The sequence below is a fragment of the Rosa rugosa genome, chromosome 6, assembly GCF_958449725.1.
Source record: "Rosa rugosa chromosome 6, drRosRugo1.1, whole genome shotgun sequence".
NCBI classification, from domain to species: Eukaryota; Viridiplantae; Streptophyta; class Magnoliopsida; order Rosales; family Rosaceae; genus Rosa; species Rosa rugosa.
In genome coordinates this window covers 43,818,942-43,842,046 of record NC_084825.1, presented here as the reverse complement: position 1 = coordinate 43,842,046, position 23,105 = coordinate 43,818,942, and the positions used below count along the sequence as shown (strand labels likewise).

Sequence of the window (23,105 nt, the reverse complement as noted above, 5' to 3'; positions counted from 1 at the left end):
ATATTAGGGTTATGGTGTGTGGAGCTTTGTTGCTGGGTCGGGGCGTGTAGGTGACCTATCTGGCTTCGTTAGGAGGCGGACTTGGTTCATGGGGGCGGGGGAGGGAGAGAGAGAGAGTAAATTCATAATTGAGAATAATACAATATGATAATTTTGCTTGGGTCGGGAAGACTTATGTTTTTCTTGCTAGACTGATGGACAATGTTTCGCTATATAATGATTATTAGGTATTTGCCTGTAACATGTACATTTAGCGGGTGCGGGTTTTTTATTTTTTGGTCAAAGACTTCATCTATATTGACCATGGTTTGGCTGAGGTGGAACACAACAAGGAGGGGTAGGAACGTAAATGCAGAAAGCATGATTTGACACCCATTTTCCCAAACCTCTTCGCCCGCCACTGCATTTCCTCCTCCTCCGCCGCAGTTGGCTCCGTCGATGCCGCCACCGCCACCGCCAGCTCAAAAGCTCTGTGCTTAGACCTTTCAATTTAACAACTTGGAGTTTGACGGTTTCGAAAATTGGTATCTCAGGCGCCTCTGGAAATTGAGCTAGACCACGAAGGTGAATGGCCCTCTCACTCACTCTTTTGGCTCATACCCAGATCGTTTTCTTGCATTTAAGTGAAGTCTTTGCTGCTTTCTGAGTTATGTTTATGTTCTTAAGTTTGCTCTTCTCCAAAGATGATTTTTGAAATTCTTTGGTAGATGACCTGCATTACACGAGCTTGGATTCTTTTGCTTTTATGGAACTGCCTCTGAGTGGCTGGTTAAATTGTTACTGATGTTGCTTTTGTTCGTGCTGACTTTGTTAAGCTGCAATATTACTGTGAGCTTCATCACTTCCAGCATGGAAAATAATAATAACAAAAGAAGAAGAGGATAAAAGGCGTTAGCTCTTTATAATTTTGCCTACCTTTGTTTGTACCGCAGTAGTCACTGCAGTTGACAAACTGCTTTCTGGAAATGTCTCGACTTCATACACTGTACTTCTATTTCTGATGGAAAGTAGTTAGTTGTGTGAAGTATCTGCTTTCTGGAAATGTCTTGACTTCATATCTGTTATCATTTAGGAAGATATTTGAGACTTGGATTTATATATATTTGCGTAGGGTGATTTGGAGGAATTGGTCTGGGTTTGTTTTGGGGTGTTGTTCAATGAAAGTGGTCTGAGTTTGGTCAGAATTTCAGGTAAAGTTAGGATCTTTGGGAATGTGATATAATGGTTTGGGTTTGAAAATGGAACTGTTTGGGTTGTGTTTATTGAAATTTGGAGTTTGATAATGGAGCAAAAATCACAGCAGAGAAAGCTTGATGAGATTGGCATTGAGCCCTCAATTGTTTCTATTCTTTGTGTGAATAATTGTTTGTTTTCGTCTTTATTATACATGTTTTCAAAGAACAGTTGCATGATGTTTTTGAATAGATAGGTTCTGGAGTTTAATGTTTCTATGATTGATGAAGTGCACCTTCTTTAAAAATGACAAAAGAATCTACTGAGTAAAATGGTTTTAATCTTTGTGTGTTTGTTTTCTTTTGTTTTGTTTAGATGTTCTTAGGTTTTATTTATTCATTGATTATTGTTGTTGTTACTGTTTCTTATTTCTTTATTTGTTTTTAGGCATTGAAAATCTGATTTGTTGTTTTTTGTGTAGTTGGGGCTTGAAGGTTGCATACATTCAAGAAGTTGGGAAGACCAGGTTTTTTAAACTCGTAGAGGTAGAGGTTTGGGAGTTTAAGGATTCTGCTCCAAGGTTAGCACAATCATTCATTATTTTAATGAAGTCGGTGCATTCCTTGTGATTGTTGTCTGTCTCTAATGTAATTACCATGCATTCACTGCAATATTCTTGAATTAGTTCTTCATTTTAAAACTCAAATGATATTTTACTGATTTGAAATATCACCTAAAAATAAAATTTGGTTATCTACAGAAGATTGTTTTAGGATTTTAGTCTAGAAATGGTAGTTTGAACTTTAATATTTAACATGTGTATATGTTAATTGATATACCTCAGTTTTTATATGTTTTCTGCTCAGAGTTTCAAACTTGCTATTGTTTAATTTACTTTTTTGGGGTATAGTTGGTAGATCTGAACTTTTTCTTCGAAATAGGTGTTGTCACGGAGTACCTAACTTTATGATTAATTTCAGGATTTGATTGTTCCATTGTGTGGCCTTTGCAGATTTCATGCAAAAACTGTAGGCCTCATTGTTTTTGTTGCTGTTCCTCTGTTTGTTGCTTTGTATTGTTTCAATCTCTTATTTTTATTCAGGTATGTGTTTGTGTTTTTTGTGTTATTGGGTGTTAGTAAAAATCACGAGTGTATTGATTACTTTCTTTAGGTTGGTTTATGGTCAATATAGTTTTGTATTGTTTTATAGGTGATTACTATGAAACCAAAAACTATTACTTGAATAACACACACACACACACACATCTATTCTAGAAGTTAAAGCATTTTTTCAAGTATAATTGGATTACGTTGCAGCAGTTTTCCCATTCTTTGCTGCACATCACAACATTATAAATGTTATCAGCAAATCGTTTCATCAACTATACTTTTTTACAGAATGCAGATATGTGCTAAACTAATGTGGAATAGCTGCTTAGATAATTGAATTGTGCTGCTGCAGTTCTCGCATTTTTTGCTGCATATCACAACATTATAAACATTATCAATAAATCAGTTTATGATTTGCAATTACTGTGAATAATTTTTTTGAATTGTTGCTGATAAGTATTGTTACTCTGTTATGACTGATTAAATTTAGACCTTTGTATTTTTTGTTTGTGAATTGAATACTTCTTTTTCATTCTGCAGATTTGAGGAACAGTCTGCTGTCGTGTAACAGTTTCAGATTCAGGTATGGATTTTTAAACAATGTGGATTAATTACATTTAGTAATTGAAATTGATGATAATATTATATCTTTAACTTCTAAGTGTGTTTCTAATAGTTGTGAACAATGTTATGGAACAATACTTATCGTTTGTTTCATTGCTTTTGTGGTTTCTTACTGATCAGATTTCAGTGAATTTAGGCTAGACACTGAAATTTTAATAATTTTGTTTGAACAATATCATTGTTTGAGTTCTGTATCTGTGTAAATGTAAAAAAAAAATGGTCGGTTTGAACATAAAATAGGGTGCGACAGTCTTGGATTCTGTCAGCCAAAATTGCATAAATGGTAAACAGTTTATGTGTGATTAAGTTGAGATTGGTAGCATGGTTTTCTAACAATTATTTGAAATTGATTGTAGTATAGATGTACTGGCGAACAGCTGCTTTCAAGTACCTTACAACTTTTAAACTATGTTGGCTTTTGTTGTAATCTCTCTCTATCTGTTAGGGTTTTATTAGAACTAATGAGAGCTTAATTGCAATGAAGGATATGTAGATGGACTTGAATCTGCGTGTCAGCTGGGTGTTCTAAGGTACCTGATCATCTCCAATTTTCACTTAATGTCACAACTTTTACAATTTCAATTGTTTTCTGTAGCACAGTTGAACTTGGATCATATACAATGGCTTTTCTGTGTTGTTTTTATTGGATTGCAGTATTTAGAGGAGCTAAAAATTTCGCCTTTCTGTCATGTTTCTTAATTCCTGCAGTTTACTGTTTATGGAATGTGCTGGGTGGGGATTAGGGTAAATTCCAGTTCTTACTGTAATTTTTTTGCATTGTGTATATGTGAACTGGCTGTGTTTTGTTGGGAAGTTGATTGGTTTTTTTTTCGTTTTTGTCTAAAGTTGTTTCCAGGTCAACATAGTTTCCAGTTTACCCATCTTTGTGTTAAGGAAGCAGTGAAGGAATGTGTCAGTTTTCGGTGATTGTTTAGATGGTCTGATCTTAATGTTTTGTTTGCCTAAACCCGTAGGAGTATTCATGATCAGTTCTTGTTCATGATTTGCTATTAATATAAATATGTAAATGTGTACAATCTGCTTGATGTTTTTGTTTGCATGAAGGTTTGTTCTTTGTTATTGGATGGGTTGAGTTCACATAGAATTGCTAAAAGGGTCTTTGCTATTTGTTTTTACTGAGATTAGTCTGGATGAGATAACTGTTGTTATACCAGATTATCTTTATCTTTACTTGATTATTTGACACGATCAAACTCACATTTTTCTATTAGTTTCATCAACCAAAATTAATTAACATTCCAAGATCTTTTCTTCCCCTGTTTGAAAATCTGAATAGATATCTAACAAAGATGTTTATATATTGCGTGATATCTCATAGCATATTACTGATCATAATAATGGTTTGTATGGAATCCCTTTCTAACTTCAGTTGAATTGATTATGATGTAGTCAATTCAGGTTGAAAGATTGACTTTTTGTGCTTGGCCTCATTAAGTTCTTAATGTGTAAATATCTGTGTTTGCAGGTGACTGTTTTGAGCAAGAAGCTTGATTTGCTGCTGTGACTAAACGTTAAGAACTGCTTTGCTTATTTTGACCCCTGCAGTACTCAGATCAAACTGACTAATTGTCCAACTGTCTCTGTGAGTTAATTTCTCCTCAGTTTCATTCGGCAAAGCAGGAACCCTTCTCTCAATTTCTTAAATTTTGCTCCTACCTTCACTTGGTTTCTGATTGATTTTTTCTTATATTGCTTTTGCAGGAAACTATGCTGCACAGTAAAGGCCCAAATCCAACGTGGGTTCAGCTCTAGATAGAGTACGTGTGGGTGAAGTCTCTCCTCCTTTTGTTAGATTGAAACCTGCTGTTTTTTTCCATTGATAGGAATTCTCTGCAAATGATTATAATCAGTTCATGGAAAATGATAATACATTGATTAAATGGACAATGATGATACATTGATTAAAGTTGAGTTATTAGCTGTACTGGGAGTATGTCTCCTTCATTGTGGACATTGTGTGTAGTTATTAACTTTGAAATCTGGCGAGGTTACCAGATTTTTGATCATGTAAAAGTCTTCCTCTTCATATTTGATATGAGTTGGTTTTTAGGCCCTTGACTATCGTGCCAGTCGACTACCTAGTCTTGAGAAAGGCCACCATGTTAAAATAATCCAGGTCATTCTCTGAAAGCCTTCCTTTATCTTTTTTTTCGAAATTGGGATTTGGGATCACAGAGTTTCCATTAAATAACAAATATTTCGTTTTGGATTTAATTAAACTCTGAACAGATTCTCAAATTAAAACCTACCGGTCGTTGATACGGCATTTTGCAGCTTGCTCAGGTAAATATGATTACTGTTGGTTTCAATCTATCCATCTCTCTATTTTGTTCTTCCTTCATAAATGAATCTCTGTTTGTTTTGAATTTGGATTGTGCCAGGTATGGATCATCTTGGAGGCTGGGTTGATAAGTCTTTGTACTTGTGCTTTGAGGAGCCAAGGCCAGACGATTCACGGCGTTTGGTGATGAGAGGATGTGGACTTGAGGAGCTAATTTTCAGACATGGACGGAGACTTACCGTGGGCGATGTTCCTGGGCGGTACCGGCGGGAAAATGTCGACGCTATGCGAGCCGCTCCTATAGCTAAGTTGGAGCTGTTCGCGACCCGTGATAACTCCCCCGTAGCTCCGGGATGCTTCACATTCGGGTCCAAGATTGTGTTTGTAGGCCGCCACGAGACGCTGGTCTTTGAGACTGACTCGGACGTGGACCCGAACCCGGAGTTAGTGCCCAGCAACATTGTGTTGCCATTCCAGCACCACAACCCTTTCCCGATCCTGGTCAGGCAGAGGGGAATCCGCACCTTGCTTGCTTTGGCAAGCAACATTGAGGCCCAGACTTTCTTCGAGCAGCTGTCGCTACCGGCGGATCCTCAGGATCCGTGGACTCCCCTACCAGAGCCTCTCTTGGGGGCCCACCTGGGTCGATTCGCATGCGTTTTTGCGGACACGAAGATATTGGTCTCGGGGTTGCTCGACGGAATCTACATGTTCGATGCGCGCGTGCCAGAGCGAGGGTGGAGACCACGTAGTCAGAGCTTGGGGCTGCAACACTTACCTTGGGACAAGAGAGCACTCGTGTATGGCTTCAATGGAGACTTTATTGTGATTGCCTACTCCTCAAATCGTCCATGGATGCTATCTGCGTATTTCATGGCCTATAACTGTGACTATCTTCACCTCATGTTGGATCCTATGCCCATTATGCCGCCACATCTCCATCCACCCCCAACCAACTGGGCCTTTGCTCCCGTAGAGGACAGGAAGTTTACCCTCGTAATGACCAACCACCATGATTTTTTTACATATGTCACTGTGTGGACATATGAGATACTTATGGGAGAGGGTTTTGAAATTGTCTTACTTGGGACCAGGCACTTCACAGTGGCACCGGCTGAGGGTAATGGAAATCCACACCTGCTCGGGGCATTTGTGCTTTGGTAAGTGTTTAACTTCTTCTTCTAAGTAAATATGAATTATTAGGCAAGTCTGAAAAATCTGTTGATTCGAAATGTTTGTGTATATAGTGATTGTGATTCTGTTTGTCTATTTGGAAAATTGTAGATCCTCCCTGCATGGATTTCAACTCTGCATTTTGCGCATGGAAACTTGGCAACCATCGATACACATGAGCAGATCAAGGGGAAGACCAGACAGGCTGTTTGGACACCACCTCCATCTCAATGGTTGAAGCTCGACTCTGATGGAGCTTGTGATGTCATTCCCTTAAAAAAAAAAAAAAATTGATAGTTCATCTCAATATTGTAATGAAAAACATCCTCATCAAATTAATTGTAGACGATAAAAAGACCAGTCGAATGTTTCGTGATCAACATGTTAGTGACGGAGAAGTATCAAACGATCACATGATATCGTCCCGGATTGGAATTTGGAGCCATACATTTTGCATTTGATGTGAGGTGTGAACGCATTTCTGTTAGTAAATCCAAGGTCCGCATCTCTCCAAGTTCAGATTACCTTTGAAACTTTGTCTATGCAAGTGTGAACAAGCCTGAACATCTCCATTTTCACTGTCACACAAATGGTGGCTATGCTGCACGAAAGGATTTTAGTCCCACTGTTTGAGAACTTTTGAAAACTGACAGGACCCAAGGCATGATACTTTCACTCCCAGTTTGGACAGAAAGCAGGTCAAGGAAAAATATTTACCATTTCCTTAAAAGCAGTAAAAATAGGTAAGATGCTATTAGTTCAGATCTAAGAAAGAAACATGGTAATAATTCTTGCCCAACCATAAGATTCAATACCTTCTCCACCAAGATAAGTCTTCAATTGCTTTGTTTCGGACAACTATTAGTAACACTGTATAATCTTGGCCAGAGTTAGCCTCTGAGTACTGATTGATGACACAAGGCATGATGTAAATCAATTGCTAAGGTAACAGAATGTTCATGATGTGTTAATTACTTAAATTAAAAAAACAAAAATTCCAATCTATTTCTGCTACCAGAGAAGAAAAGGACCAAATCTAAGATGCGTTTTGCTTGTCCATGATGGATTCTATGATTTTGGCTGATTATCATGAAAGAAAAATATTTGAGGTAGAATGATATTCTCATTGATACTAGAAGATTATATACAAACTAGGTTCTTGTACAACAAGTAAATCCCTACAAGTTAGGGATACAAAGAATATTACAAATAATCTCCTAATTAAAAATAATCTCCTAATTAAAGATACACATAATTACAATATTAATTACAGAATATTCTTAAAACTCCCCCTCAAGTTGGAGAGTGAATATCAAGCACTCCCAACTTGCATAACAAGGCTTTGAACTTGTCTTTGCCCAATGCCTTTGTGAATATATCTGCTAACTGTTGTAAAGAACCAACGTATCTGGTGCTGACTGAACCATTCAATATCTTGTCTCGAATAAAATGACAATCCATTTCAATATGACGTGTTCTCTCATGAAAATCTGGGTTTGCGGCTATGTGTAGAGCTGCTTGATTATCACAATACAAAATAGCTGGTCTAGAAATAGGCATATGCAAATCAGCAAACAAATATTGTAGCCAAGTGAGTTCACAACATGTACCAGCCATTGCTCTATACTCGGCCTCGGCACTAGACAATGAGACCGTCTTTTGTCTTTTGGTACGCCATGAGATCAAAGAATCTCCTAAGAAAACACAATAGCCAGTAGTAGATTGACGAGTAATTGGACAACCCGCCCAATCTGAATCACAAAAAGCCCTCAAATTCAAATTGCTATTGGAACTTAAAAGCAAACCTTGGCCAGGAGAGGATTTCAAATATCTGACAACTCGAAGTGCAGCAGCCATATGAGGTTGACGCGGCTCATGCATGAATCTACTAAGAACATGAACAGAATAGGTAATGTCGGGTCTTGTGATTGTAAGATATATAAGCCGTCCAACTAAACATCTATATGCAGCCGGATCCTTAAGTAGCTCACCTTTATTTGATAATTTGGCTTCTTCCATGGGAAAATCAATTGGCTTTACACCCAAAAATCCAATGTCCTTGATAATTTCTAAAGCATACTTGTGTTGAGATATATAAATGCCCTTTTTTGAACGAGCAATCTCAAGTCCAAGGAAGTATTTCAGTTCACCCAAATCTTTGATGCGAAAGCGGGTGTGAAGAAATTGTTTGAGAGCTTTAATGGAGTCAAGGTTGTTCCCAGTAATGAGGATGTCATCAACATAAATTAATAATACTGTGAGGGAATTACCAACCTTTTGAACAAAAAGAGAATAGTCAGCCTTTGATTGAGTGAATCCGGCAGCAAGAATTGCTTCTGTAAACTTGGCAAACCATTGACGAGAGGCTTGCTTCAAACCATATAAGGACTTGTTAAGGCGACACACATAATTCTCCCCCTGTCGCCGAAGACCTGGAGGAGGAGACATGTACAGCTCTTCTTGCAAATCACCATTAAGAAAAGCATTATTAACGTCAAGCTGGTGAAGAGACCAACCTTGACAAGCAGCAATGGCAAGGAGACAGCGGACAGTAATCATCTTTGCTGTGGGTGAAAAAGTATCATGATAATCAATCCCAGCAGCTTGAGTGAAGCCCTTGGCAACAAGGCGAACTTTATACCTCTCAATAGAACCATCAGCATTATATTTAATTCGATAGACCCATCTGCAAGCAATAGGACGTTTGCCAGGAGGAAGTGGGACGAGTGTCCAAGTGTTGTTGGTAGTGAGAGCGGCAAGTTCATCGTCCATTGCTTGCTGCCATTTAGGATCAGAGGCTGCATCTGCATAAGAAGAGGGCTCCTCAGCCCTGCTGATGGAAGTAACATAAGAAAGATGGGACGGTGAGTACCGTTGATAAGAGATGAAATTACAAAGTGGGTAACGTGTACCTGGTGGAGGACTTGGCGGAGGAGATGATAAATGGTGTGGTGGCAGAATCACCTGCGAGCAGACATAATCACTGAGACGAGTGTTAGGCGCACGGGAACGTTGGGATCGGCGGAGCGCCGGTTCAGGCGCTTGTGCTAGCACAGGGTTAGGCACGGGTTCAGGTGCGGGTTCAGGTATGGGTTCAGGTGTGGGTTCAGGAGCGGGGTCAAGCACCGGGTCAGGCTCAGGTATAGGTGCTTTAGGAGCTGGTTCAATCATTGAATCGGGCGCATGTGCGACAGAAAACAGTGGAGAGTGAGACGCAGGTACATCAGAGGAAGATGATGGCTGCAAATCTGGGACTGGGTTAGGTAACACGGGATCAGAAGAAGAAAAAGGAGAATGAGTTTAGGGAGGAAAATGAAAGGTATCTTCAAGAAAAAGAATATCCCTATTGGTAAAAATTTTCTTTGTTTCTAGATTGTAGAGCTTATAAGCTTTTTGGCCCATTGGATACCCAAGAAAAATGCATTTTTGAGCTCGTGGAGCAAATTTTGAAGCTGGGTGAACAGAAGTAGCAAAAGCAACACATCCAAAAACACGCATTCGAGAATAGTCAGGAGACTTATGATAAAGAACTTCAAATGGAGTTTTCTTATTCAATAAAAGTGTAGGAAGTCGATTAATTGTGTAGGCAGCTGTAAGAACACATTCCCCCCAAAAATCAATTGGCAAGTGAGATTGGAAGCGGAGGGCCCTAGCAGTTTCTAGAAGATGTCTATGTTTTGCGTTCAACAACACCATTTTGTTGGGGTGTGTAAACGCCAGAATGTTGAAAAATAACCCCTTGTTCAAGAAAAAAATCCTGTAAAGAAAGAAATTCCGCCCCGTTATCAGTACGTATTTGTTGAACATGAGTCTGAAATTGAGTTTTGACATAAGCAAAAAATTTTAGAAGCAAAGGTCGTGTTTCACTCTTATGGCGCATTAAGAAAACCCATGTAAAACGAGAAAAATCATCCACAATAATGAGCGCCATTGAGTGAAGGAGTTTTATGTCGTCCCCAAATATCACAATGTATAAGAGAAAAACATCGAGAAGTTGATATTGAACTAGAAGGAAAAGGTTGGCGAGTTTGTTTAGCCAAAGGACAAATTTCACACTTACTGTTGGAATTGAAATGAAAATGAAGTGACTCATTGGCTATATATTGTAACGGGCAGGAGAAGAATGCCCCAAACGGCGATGCCAAAGGTCGGAAGAGATGGTAAGGTGAGAAGCAAAAGGGTGTTTGGATGGGGAGATGGAAGCTAGAGCCACAAGATAATAAAGGTCTCCTCGTCGCTTACCCACACCAATTATCGTCCTCGAAGCAGCCAAGTCCTGCAAAATACACCAAGATGGAAAAAAAGTTACCGAGCAATGTAAGTCATCTATAGTTCTTCCAACAGATAAAAGATTGACATCAAATGAAGGCACACACAGAACATCTCGAAAAAAAGCATCATTGATTTTAATTGACCCCTTCATGGAAATATGAGCCTTGGCACCACTAGGCAAAGAAACTGGTGGCAGTGAAGTATTCTTCTGACTACTTGCGAACAACTTTGGTGAGTTAATAATATGATTGGTCGCTCCACTATCGATAATCCACTTATTAGGGGCAACTGGTGACAAAGCAAACTTGGAAGCACAAGCCATGAGAAGATGATGAAAAAGATAACGCAGCAAGTGGTGCGGCGCAAATCAAATGAGAGCTAGGGTTTTTTAGGCCTGCTTTGATACCATGAAAGAAAAATATTTGAGGTAGAATAATATTCTCATTGATACTAGAAGATTATATACAAACTAGGTTCTTGTACAACAAGTAAATCCCTACAAATTAGGGATACAAGGAATATTACAAATAATCTCCTAATTAAAAATAATCTCCTAATTAAAGATACACATAATTACAATATTAATTACAGAATATTCTTAACATATCACTTGAAAATTGTCACTTTTATATTCATATTCTGCAGCTAGCTTTGTTATGAAATTTCTTGGCTTAGCTAAATAGATTAATACATTTACCCTTTTGGATGAAAGCTCGGAAGTAATGAACCATGTCAAGTTTAAACAGTTTGACATGTCAAACCACTACTCTTTTTCTCATCATAGTCTGATAGAGGCACAGGTCTATCTTTTCCCAAATAGTATTTCTACCTACGTACGTATTCGCATAAAAAGAGTTGAAACTAGGTGAACCTGGACTTACTGCAAATTGGGAACAAGATTTCCACCTTTTTCCTGCTGTGACAGTCTCTGCCAGTTCCTCAAGTATTCTTGCTTGATTCGGCCTTCTCTCATCCTCTTCCTCTCATACCATGTTCTCTGCAGATCTGTGAGAGAAGAAACGGAAAGTGGATTTTAGTGGGTCCTGGGAGAGAAGCTGCACATGAGTGAAGTGAGGTGAGACTCAAAGGAGCTGTCTCTTTATATATGACGTCATAGTGAGGGAGATAAGCAGGGCAATTTTCTCTCTATCTTTCATGCTGAGTCATGCACATAATGTGAACACAAATCTGTAGATTTCTGTGGATACCGTCATATTGATTGGGATGTGGTTTTTGATCCAAACATCGATCATAGGTGGAATGTAAATATATGACCATAGTATTGTTATATAACGGTGGTAAGAAATTCAGATGGATAAGAACTGACAAAGTAGGAATTCAGAGCAGATGTAAGACCAACTGGAAAGCTAAGCAAAGTTTGGACAGATCCTCAGTTTTATATTAAATAAATTACTATAGCTAAGATACAAACAGAACATGAAGGCTTAGATTGTTCATGGTTATATATGATTCTGATCTCAAGGACCAGATTCTGGTGTGATGGAATCAGATTGTGATCAGTGTCTGATACTTGGTTCACAAGGTACATTAAAAATCAAGGAAATGTGAATCTTCAGATATTATATATTACATAAGCATGGTGGCATGGTGGTGATGGAGATCATGACATGGCTGGGGAAGGAGATAATAGTTCCATACTTCCATGTAGTGTGAATGCATGGAGGATTCTTGACCAAACAAATAGGTTATAAGGATATATGTTGGACCAAAGAAAAATGTTAGAATAGTCAAATGGATAGTGTAACTAGGTTGTTTAATTTAACGAAACACAACCACAACATCTGACACATGACATGGATCCATACAAACGAGCAATGCCAAACAGCCCCCCCCCCAAAAAAAAAACAATATATGGGTTAAATTGATGAACAAACAAAACATAGTGTTTACCCTAAAAAGATAAATACTATTAGGAGGCCAAAGCAGCAACCACACAGTTACACAGTACCTTGCTAAATACCATATTACATAACAAAGAGAAACATGCTTCCTAACTATATGTGATTGAAACAGGTGAACTCTAATGATTGATAGTACTGCTGGCTTTCTGTTTCTTTTTTCTTCTGATGTGATATCTCATCCAGCACTAATCATAAACAATCACAGCTTCAAAAACTTGGAACGAAAGTGTCCTTCTAAATGCCCCAATACAGAATCTACAAAATCCATAGCTTGCCACCATTTCTATAATGGCCTATAACCCCTACATAACTACAGTGCTAATGATTCTTCCCACTTCAACTAAAATGGCCTCATTATCTGCATGTCGCTGAGTCTTCAACTTCATCCTCCTCCTCATTTCTTTTTTCCCATTCCAGTTACTGCTGATGCAGCTCTCTTTACCTTTGAAACCAGCTTTTTGAAGATTCTGATTTTAACTAGACCTCTACGCGGAGGAATCCTTGCCTGAACTGGCTCCGGCTTCCTTGGGCTGTACTGAGCTTCCATGGTTCTGAATTCTGAGGGACAGTGTGAGCAACTGAAGATAAAGAAAAGCTCTGTTTACAAACAGAGCAAAATCAGAAGAGGAAAGAAAACTTTCCGATAAGGAAAAAGAGGGATTTGGTGCGGAAAGCAAACATGGTGGGCTATATTTATAGCAGAAGGGAAGAATAACTTAGTCAGAAGGTTTCACACATACACAGTGTGAACTTGAGTTTTAAATTCATATAAAGAGTGGAAAATTCTGATGTTGGTCTGAGCTTGTGTAGAAAAGGTACCTGTCAAACAGCTGGGTTTGTAACTTTTACAAAGTCTTTTGGGGTTTTTATAATAACAATTAACATGTGATTGATGGTTTCGAAGACTCACATATGGACTTATATGATTGTCACTTTGTCAGCTACTAACAAGTATGCAGTCAAAGAGTTGCAAGCAGTTCACTTTGTTTTGGTGAAATGGTAATAGTAGTAGGATTAAACTACATCTTTGTTGCTACAAGTTATACTGACACCCTTCTATACATAAATCCTAATTTCTTCAAGTTCATGCACCTTGCAATTATTTTTCTAGAAGCATAGAAAAAATGCTGATACATGTTTCTTTTGTGGTAGGATCTAACAAGTATGCAGTCAAAGAGTTGCAAGCAGTTCGCGTTGTTTTGGTGAAATGGTAATAGTAGTAGGATCAAACTACATCTTTGTTGCTACAAGTTATACTTACACCCTTCTATACATAAATCCTAATTAATTTCTTCAAGTTCATGCACCTTGCAATTATTTTTCTAGAAGCATAGAAAAAATCAAAAAAATGCTAATACATGTTTCTTTTGTGGTAGGATCAACCTAGACTCTTAATGCTATAGCTAAGTCATACAGTCTGCAATTAAAACATTTTCTAGAAGCAGAGGAAGAATGCTGATACATGTCTCTTTAGTGGTAGGATCAACCTAAACTCTTATTGCCAATTTGCTATAACTAAGTCATACACTCATTACACTTCTATGCATAAATGTTAAGTTCTTCTAGTTCATGATTTTGAAAGAACCATCTATGCAGCTAATATTTGTATCTTCTGTGGTATGATCAATCTAGATCCTTAATGCTACAAGATATAGTAATATACCCTTTTATGGATAAATGCTATTTTTTTTTTTTCAAGTTGGTGACTTTGAAGGCGCTCTGTATGCAGTCAAAATGATAATATTTAACTTTTCAAACCCTTTTCTAGAAGCATAAGAAGAAGGTTAATATACTTCCCTCCAAGTGATAAGGTCAATTGTCAATGATTTAGTCCAGATCATCGAGGGAGAGTCAAAAGTCACCATTTTCCACAAAATTTCATGGATCATTCATTCATACTACAAGTTAAATTCTTGTCCATGTCAAAAGCTCAACCACTACATCTTTAATCAAGACCCCATTGGATATGAAAGATTCTTAATTTTTGTGAGAAAGGATTGTCAAATCTCATTAGTCCTCAGACAGACAAAGTAATGTTGGCATAGGAGGGGTATTTGGTTCTGTGTATGAAGGTCAGGAATGCGTAGGCTGTAAGTTACAGCCGCTGATAAGGGCTGACATGACGCAAGGAGGCACACAATTACTCAGAGCAGGGGCAATTGGTAATTTCGAAATTGACGGTCGTTAGGGATTAAAATCGTGGCCGTTAAGGTAACAGGTTGTAACGAAATCTGTCACCTATTTTTGGAAACAGCTCTGCAACGACCTTGCTTGATTAGTTCTGAGAACCTATATGTAGGTGATTTCTATACCGGAATTATGAGGACAAATTGATCGTGGGTGTAAATCATGCTCGCCCTTGTTAATTTATATGAATCAAATCAATCTGATACCTTTGAATGGAACAACATATGAATCGATCAACTCAATCTCATCTACATCTTCTTTCTGCTAGTTCGTTCCAATTATAGTGAAAATGATGGATCAAATATGGAGAAGTGTAAGATATAATCACATCCAAATTGAATAGTATGACGTCGGAGATTGAAATGACATGAGATACTCACTACTAGAAATTTCCCCAATGGGGACCAATTTATAAAAGTGGCTTTTGGCCCAACACACACTGATTTTGGTAGCTAAAGGGCATTAGCCACTATGCAGCCACTAATTGAATATCAGTCCCCTTAATTGCAGGTGCTAATGTACAAAGGCCACCATTAAAAAAACAGTGTGAACACAGAAACCAATGCAGCTCTTCACACTGTTATGGAATTAGTGGGCATTTAACCTTTGTAATCACACTGATAACAGTGGCAAAATTGGTAGGCTATATTAAAAAAAAATGCACCAAATAATTGGTGCATATATGATCTTGTACTGTATTATACAATAAATTTACAAGTTAAAAATACATCCATGAGATATACACTACTAGAAGTGATACTCTTGTAAGCTTCGTCAGTGATTCACAGGGTTCCTTAGACAGTCCCTTTTGCAGCTTCTTGACCTGCAATTTTACAAGAGCAACTCTTTTAACTCAATGGTCAAGAACCAATGGCTGGCAAAGCACTAAACAGAAGCATCTCCACATTCATCCAGGGAGATAAAAAATTATGCAATTTTAAATGACTGCATTGCTCTGATCTTTTCATACTAACATGGATTATAATTTACGATGATCCAAAACTAAGTAGGCAAGCTTACCTTATCAAACACAGGGAAGAACTTAGCGGACTCCAAACACATATCTTCAGATTTCATTATTACTTGCAACTGTAAAGTAACAAAAATTAAATCATCACAAAGTATTAACAGCAATAAGCATTACATTAGCAACCATGAAAAAAGTTGGGTCAAGGTTTCCAGCATTATACTAACTTCCCAACTCCAGACCAAGAAAACTCTTAACACTGAACACAACATTAATTCATATGTGGATAAATACTTACTGAAAAGACTAGAGATGGAAAGTAACATTTGACACACTCCGGGTACAAGTTAGATGAAAACATTGATAGATAACTGCACATAGAGACTGTCCTAAAAGCTTGCTAAATGAATCGACTTCAGTTAAATTGTCACTTGATGTTTCTCTTAAACTACAAGTTGTCTCAAAGGTTTGCAAAGTAAATTTATGAAATGAAGCATGTCCAAGCAAAGCTGTGCCGCTAAAAAAAGCTATGAAAGGAGGAACATTTTACAGTTAACCACATCTGCACACACACTTTCAATTAAACAACGAAAAGGAACAGCAGTGCACATCTGCATACACACTTTCAATTTCAAACCCTGGTGGTCAAGAAAACAATTTGTTGAAAACATAGGAAAATACCTCAGAGCCACACGATATTTCTGACCCAACTTCTCAAGCTCTGCCATTACACAATCTATGATACAAGGAGTGCCTGTATATTAAAAGACAGATAAACCATTAGAGAAAAATAAACATAACAGAAATGGAACATTCCCCTGCATTATCTATCAAAAATTTTGGTGACTATCATAAGTTTACGAAGTTCTCTTAATCATTCTTGGTATAAAACTCAACATTGAAAAACAATTCCTAAGAAACACTAAACATTAATATGAGTGAATAACTCTAAGACTCACACTTTGCATATAGGTAGTCCATCATTCCCTTCTCCAAATCCAACTGCAGAAAGTGAACAAAAACAAATATATTACCCAATACAGAAACTTATACATGAAACAATTAGCACCAAACACTCACCTTAATCAGGATAGAGAAATTAGCACATATACATAAATATCCTTAATGAGTTGGTGTATTTGCACAAAAGCAAGGTTGCTCAAAACAATTGTCTGTGTCATGAGTAAAAGTAAGTTCACTAACCATTCGAACAAATTTGGAAATCACTGAACTAAAGCCAATTGAAGTTGCTTCAATTATCTCTTCATAGTTAACATCAACCCCTGCAAAATATAGTTAATTAATTAACAAGATCAATAAGGTCCTCACACAAAAGCACAATAATATATCAATTTTGTATCAGTAGCATTTAATTTCCAGGGTAATAAGACATTCAAATAAGTAATGCTGCATGTTAGAAAAGTGTTTTAGTTTTTGGAATACTCAAAACATGTTAACTCGTCAGTATACAATTTCAATCCAGGCTCCTAAGCCAATATCTGATGTAAGAGTTAATTGAACATATGAACATATCTATACCAAGTCAAATTAAATCTAAATGAAATTAGCAGATACCTTCTTCACTATTGGTTCCTGCAACTCTGGTGGTAAATAAGCAAATGTTGTACCACTATTAAAAAAATGCCATATTTTGGTATGAATTGCTGCCGGATATGTTATCACTAACACCACCACCACTAGTAGGAAGTTCTATAACATCACTTCCAACCTCAATCTTCTCCAACACAACATTATAATGCACCCCAGCCCGAAAATTAACAAAATCCCACCACACAAAACCCAGAACAGTCATAAATTGATAGATCCGGTATGTTAGAGAGCTACTGATGTATAGATGGTCCTTAATCATTCACTTTAAGGCCCTAAAAGTAAAGGGGACAATGACGCGTCGCGCGTCTGGCGATATCGAGCCCTGGAAGTTAGGGCCTTTTGTAGATCTGAGCCTTCCAATTTCGAAACTAAAAGCTATAAAACGAAAATGGGGAAAGTAAGTACCTCTGCAATTACTTTACCCTAAATATTCAGATGAAAAAATGAAATAAAAAGGCTCAAAGTTAATACCTCTGAAACTCCTTCTTCACCATTGCGGCTAGTTCCTCGATAAATTTGGCAGATCCGCAGTAGAGAAAAGAGATCGAATGAAAGAAATCCGGCTCGGCAGTAGAGTGAGAGAGGAGAAGTGTAAAGAAAAGGGCTTTAAGACATGGAGGAAGACTTGTTGATAAATAGTTGTTAGACAAATCCCTGCACATAGAAGTCCAGAGTGAGAAGGGGGAAAGCACTTGAATGTTAAACAACATACCCTCCAACCCACAACAAAATCCTACACAAACAAAAATCCATCAAGCGAAACATTCAAGATCTACAACACGCAAGCCTAAAGATCGAAACTTTAAAAACATAAGAGAAGAGAAACAAGAAAGTTACCTCGAGCACCCCAAGCTCTAGGCTCAGGCCAACTCCCCTGCTCCATCGAACGCCTTCGATGCCTCGTAGATCCAAATCTACGTCGTCGTCAGAAAACGCTACAACAGATCTCCCACTCCCTAAGCCAACCTTGAATCACCAAAGCCTCGAGGTTGGTTTAGGCCCAAAAATAACATGGCTTTTGAAAGAGAAGAGGACGGAGAGAGACAACGAGAGAGAGAGACGGACGGAAAGAGAGAGAAGCAGAGAGCAGGGTAGGGTTTTTAGTCGAACCAAGTGAATATATACCAAAGAGGAGAGGTTTGCTGTCTCAGCACCGCACCATAACTTTTCTCAAGAGCTCAGCCCAAACATAGGAACCCTGGAGCCCAATTATATTATTATTATAATGACTCTGGCACTGTTTCAGTACTCTATTTACCCATTAGGCACTGATGTACGGTGGAATCAAAAATTATGTCACTGATGTCAAAGATTGGTGTGAAGTAGTTTGAGAAAGCCACGGATTATTTTTAGTGTCTATCAAAAGGTGTTATTGGGGAAATTTCTAGTAGTGACTGTTTCTTTGGTTTTGGATGCTCTGCAATTTTATCAGAGACCCATCTCTTCTTTAACCTCCATCTAAATCAAAACCAAACCCAAACTACTTATGCAGACGAATGATGCTATAGAAAGGACCTAATTAATACAAGGAGAATAAAGAGAAGCCAAAGAAGAAGATAAGTCGAGAGAAGAGAAGGGGAAGAAATGAGAAGCTGATCTGGGAACCAAAAACGCTGGGTTTGGTATAGAAAAGAAAGAAGACAAAAAGTGAATCACATGAGTAGAACACTAGAACAAGAGGCAATATGAGGAATTAAAAGATGAGCCAGTGTTCCCCTCGATCTGCGAATAGGCTACAAACCCATCGATTTTTTTACCGCAACGCCCATAATTCTTAGCTCATAACGTCCGCCAGTGGGCAATTACCGATTACCCCAACTTATATCAAATATGTGGATATGCTCCTCCTTGTATGAAATTATGAATAATGTAGTCAATTTGATAGTGATGTGAGAAAACTAAAAACAAAGAAAACAGGGATTTGCTGGTCCTGAAGTCCAAGTCAAAATTTGATTGAATGCCAGTAAAGCAAGGTCACTACTGCACTCAGCTTGATGTGCCTAACCCTCTACTTTTCAGCCAATGACTGGCTTTTTGAGGTTGCAATAATACAAAGATTTTTCCTCCATCCTCCATACAAGATAATTCCTGATTGGAGAATCATGTTTGACTATGAACTTGGAGAGTCCAGTCTCCTAACAGGCTAACAATGGTTATCTACCATTCCCTAAGGGAATTTTGCATATAGATTTAATTACAATGTAACATAGAGTTCTAAATATTATGAGAGAGATGTTATATACAATCGACCAATGGAAATAAATCTTTCTAAATTCTTAGATGACTATAAAAAACTAAGGTAATTGCAGTTTAGAGGGTTTCTACCTCTCTCGACAAAGGTTGGACTCATTCAACTATAATCTGTGGGCACTTGGAAACCTTGTTTAGGTGGTAATTGGGACCTTAATCGATGGTATTAAGCGCTTACCTTGTCCATCTCAATTCAATGGGCTCCCCACTGAAAACAATGTTAAGTTGCCAAAACTGACCATTATTGATAGTTTGATACCTGCAGATAAGTTAAAAAAGCATTGTCATGTTGAGTATGACGATGCTTCATCTTAAGGTTTTTACTTTTTAGATTGAGATCAAGTTAACTATAAGAAAACATTCCGAAAGCCATATCAAACCTAAGCTTATGAATCCCGAATGAGCTTCAGAGCTTCATTAGGCTTCTGTTAATTTTGATCTCCTTTTTTTTGACACTGTTTTAATTATAATATAACCACCTATGCTCGATAAAATACCTCAAAACTACTCGTGCAAGATAAATGATTGTAGTTTACCTCCTCAAGATTCCAATGATGAAAGTTCCGCAATCCATCACTAAATGGTTGTGCGCAATATATTATTTCATGTAAACATCAATTGATTATTGATTATGTACGATAGCTTCTTAAACTCATGCACCATATTATTTATTTTGGCATATATAACAGTTTTAGCTCATAAACTCATGTTTGTCCATCCAACATTACACCACATTTGTCCACACCTAAAATGCTTGATTGGTAATTTGGTATCAGCGAAATGCCTACATGAAGTGAATTATATATGGTGAACATGGTCCACCTTGTAAAAAAACTCAGGCGGTTTGTCTTCAGGTACTACGACCTTAGGCTAGCTCTTCCATATCCCTGTAGAATGGCATCCCAAGCGTTTCCTTCATAGCGTGGACTTGTTTCACCTTGCGGCCGGCGACATGATGCCTTCTCTTCTTCTGAGGATGATGGCCTCCATGTGCTTGTGTTAATGTCGCGCATAGAATAAGGGTCACTAGCAGCATTGCTAGGACATTGGTGGACAGCTTCTTCAGCATCATAGCCTCCATGTTTACTGAAATGGGTTTAAGAAACTATTTGTTGTTTTTCTGTAAATCTAAGGGGAAAGGGGAAGAAGAAATGGAAAAGAAATAAAAAGGATTGGGTTTTGTTCTATAAGCGTTCCAGTATGCATCTGTTGAATTTGATGGTGATATATATAGGGTATGGTTTTGGTCATGGTAACCAGTAATGGAAGTTTCCGCTGGAAGTTGGTGTCTAACAAGGGCGAGCTGGCCTTGACTCCTATAATGATGGAGGACCCTTGGTGATTCAAAGCGAACTATCCTAACCATTTTAGGGTTAATTTAGTTTCGAAAGAAGATAAATGGAGTAGAATTCAGAAAGATATTGTATAAATGAGAAAACTGGTAATTGTTGTCAGACATGCATGCATGTTCTCTTAAAGTTATGTCTTAGGATGCTTATTACGAAGTTACTAGGCGATTAGTTATATTAGGCGATTGTTCTTGGATGTGGTCTTAGCCTCTTAGGAACTACTAGTTAGGTACGTTGTTATAGATACTTTATTAATTATGGTATTAGAATGTCTTTGTCATTGTTAATTTGAAATTTACTGATCTGATCATGAATACCTTCAGACTAAGTAGTGGTATGGAAGTGCAGCAGTAAAAATAGTCAGTCACTAGTAAACAAATTAAAGCTTAGTAGTTATACCCAAGAATAAACAAATCTCATCACGCGATCATCTCACTGAAGAACTTATCCGCAATAGTGACTCCCTTATATGAGAATATACATACAAAATATGCCCATCTAGAAATGGCCGACTCGATGCCATGTAATTGAGAAGGAGAAACTCGGACACCTAGCTGAGTTGATGGAAGGGGGCATAAGTGAGTCAAGGATCGTTCAAATATTTGGAACTTAATTTGGATAAGCCAATTTTACTGCAATGATTTAAGGTATGATTCATCAAAGTCAGAAGGATTGAACCTCCGAATTTATGGAAATGTAACCAGGGGAACAAAAATGAGATGGATATTCCATGGAAACTACGCTAATTTGGAGTTGAAGCGGTGTAATGGCAGGGTTAACCCAGGCACCCAGCACATTCTTATGATCAGCTTGTCATGGTTAATTTGTTTTGTGATAAACAGAAAACTAATTGCATATCAACCTTAATACTAGCTAGTAATAATAACAAACTTTGTAATAGCTAATTAATAAGTTGGAACCTTCACAGTTCTGCAGCTTTAATAGATCAATCATATGCTTCGAAACTCCAAAAATATATCACCCACTCGATACCCTTCACAACCATAAGCCTCTCTAAAGAAATAAAGGGCGTCCACCGACCCATTAATCCAACCCAAGTTCAGTTTCTTGAGTGTTCGAATTTCCGAGACCTATAAGTCCATCATCACTACTGATCCTGTTCACCCCATCCAAATCCAGCTCTTCCAAGCAAGACATATTCTGCAAAAGACAGGCCCCAAAATCGGTGATTCTGCTGCACCAAGCAAGCACCAATGTTTTAAGGATTTTCGAGCAAGACCCATTGCGCGAAAACCTAACCCTCGATCTGTGATTCTGTCACACCACTCAAGATTCAAATAGCTAAGACAACTGAACGACCCAATCGCTTCAAGGGTTTCATCTAACACACAGCAATAACCCAAATCCAAATGCCTCAACTTGTTTTGTGCTTTTATGAGTGGAGTAATAGTGTAGTCTCTCCTTCTCAAAGAATCCTTGGACAATTTTGGGCAGCTATGTGCCAAAGCATACAGAACTTCGATCCCAGAATACCTAGGTTCTACTGTTACATCATCTCGATCTGGGTTTTCCAAGATCGATGGCCTCGATTTTGGGACATGTTTGAGCCAAGAACTCGATGTTATTTCGGGTGATACATTTGGATGTTTCAAATGTGACTAGGTTTGGGAATCTGGGAAGTACACGCCGGAGATAATCGAGTTGGGGAAGACGAATGGATGTTTGGTTTAGACCCTCCACTCTCCACCATTGCTTGCAGACCTTGGATAACGGTTTTCTATCATCTGAGTTGGTCATCCGGTCATCTGGTTGAGGATTAAGCCTACTTCATCGTCAAGACTCGAGTGGTTCCTGGCGACCATGTTCTTTTCTTTTCGGCCAAGGCACCACTAATTATTTGTACGTTTCTTTGGTTTTATGGGCCTCTTCTTGGGCTTTATTGATTTATTTCATTTACTGATCTTGAAGTTGTGCCACAATTCTATTAAAACTTCAAACTAAATCATATGCCAAAGAATTACAACTCAAAAAATTGGAAAGTAGAATGTGTACTGCCCATCAGAATTGGGCAGCTGATTTGAATAGGCTGGCAAGTGCTCGGTACGAATTCCCTAGCTAGATCATGTTGTGCGGAAGCAGCAAATGAGTCCCACACACACGGATCCAATAATGCCGATATTCCCCCTAGTTTAGCCACCCGGGG

At 38.1% G+C, this 23,105-nt stretch overlaps 1 protein-coding gene and 1 long non-coding RNA gene across 15 annotated transcripts; one reads left to right on the top strand and one right to left on the bottom strand.

Moving 5' to 3' along the window:
* The first annotated feature begins 259 nt into the window (after positions 1 to 259).
* LOC133718763 (uncharacterized) lies at positions 260 to 6,916 on the top strand. Of its 11 annotated transcripts, XM_062145645.1 has the most exons (12): positions 260 to 564; positions 1,655 to 1,753; positions 2,186 to 2,275; positions 2,825 to 2,867; positions 3,365 to 3,438; positions 3,563 to 3,652; positions 4,395 to 4,511; positions 4,631 to 4,686; positions 4,980 to 5,045; positions 5,159 to 5,212; positions 5,311 to 6,370; positions 6,495 to 6,916. In XM_062145645.1, coding segments are annotated over exons 11-12 (1,059 nt in total). In that variant the 5' UTR covers positions 260 to 564; positions 1,655 to 1,753; positions 2,186 to 2,275; positions 2,825 to 2,867; positions 3,365 to 3,438; positions 3,563 to 3,652; positions 4,395 to 4,511; positions 4,631 to 4,686; positions 4,980 to 5,045; positions 5,159 to 5,212; positions 5,311 to 5,312; the 3' UTR covers positions 6,496 to 6,916. The 11 variants fall into 11 exon arrangements, with proteins under 11 accessions (XP_062001629.1, XP_062001626.1, XP_062001621.1 ...); XM_062145642.1 differs by lacking the exon at positions 3,563 to 3,652 and having other exon boundaries at positions 3,402 to 3,438; XM_062145637.1 differs by lacking the exon at positions 3,563 to 3,652 and having other exon boundaries at positions 3,393 to 3,438.
* An 8,474-nt stretch (positions 6,917 to 15,390) lies between these two features.
* Positions 15,391 to 19,067, bottom strand: LOC133713350 (uncharacterized). Of its 4 annotated transcripts, none has more exons than XR_009847945.1 (7): positions 18,180 to 19,065; positions 17,814 to 17,996; positions 16,935 to 17,717; positions 16,691 to 16,733; positions 16,413 to 16,485; positions 15,785 to 15,853; positions 15,391 to 15,587 (listed from the first exon to the last, which is right to left on the bottom strand). It is a non-coding gene; the product is annotated as an uncharacterized LOC133713350 (long non-coding RNA). The 4 variants fall into 4 exon arrangements; XR_009847947.1 differs by having other exon boundaries at positions 16,935 to 17,014; positions 17,307 to 17,996; positions 18,180 to 19,064; XR_009847946.1 differs by having other exon boundaries at positions 16,935 to 17,014; positions 18,180 to 19,048.
* Positions 19,068 to 23,105: the final 4,038 nt, after the last annotated feature.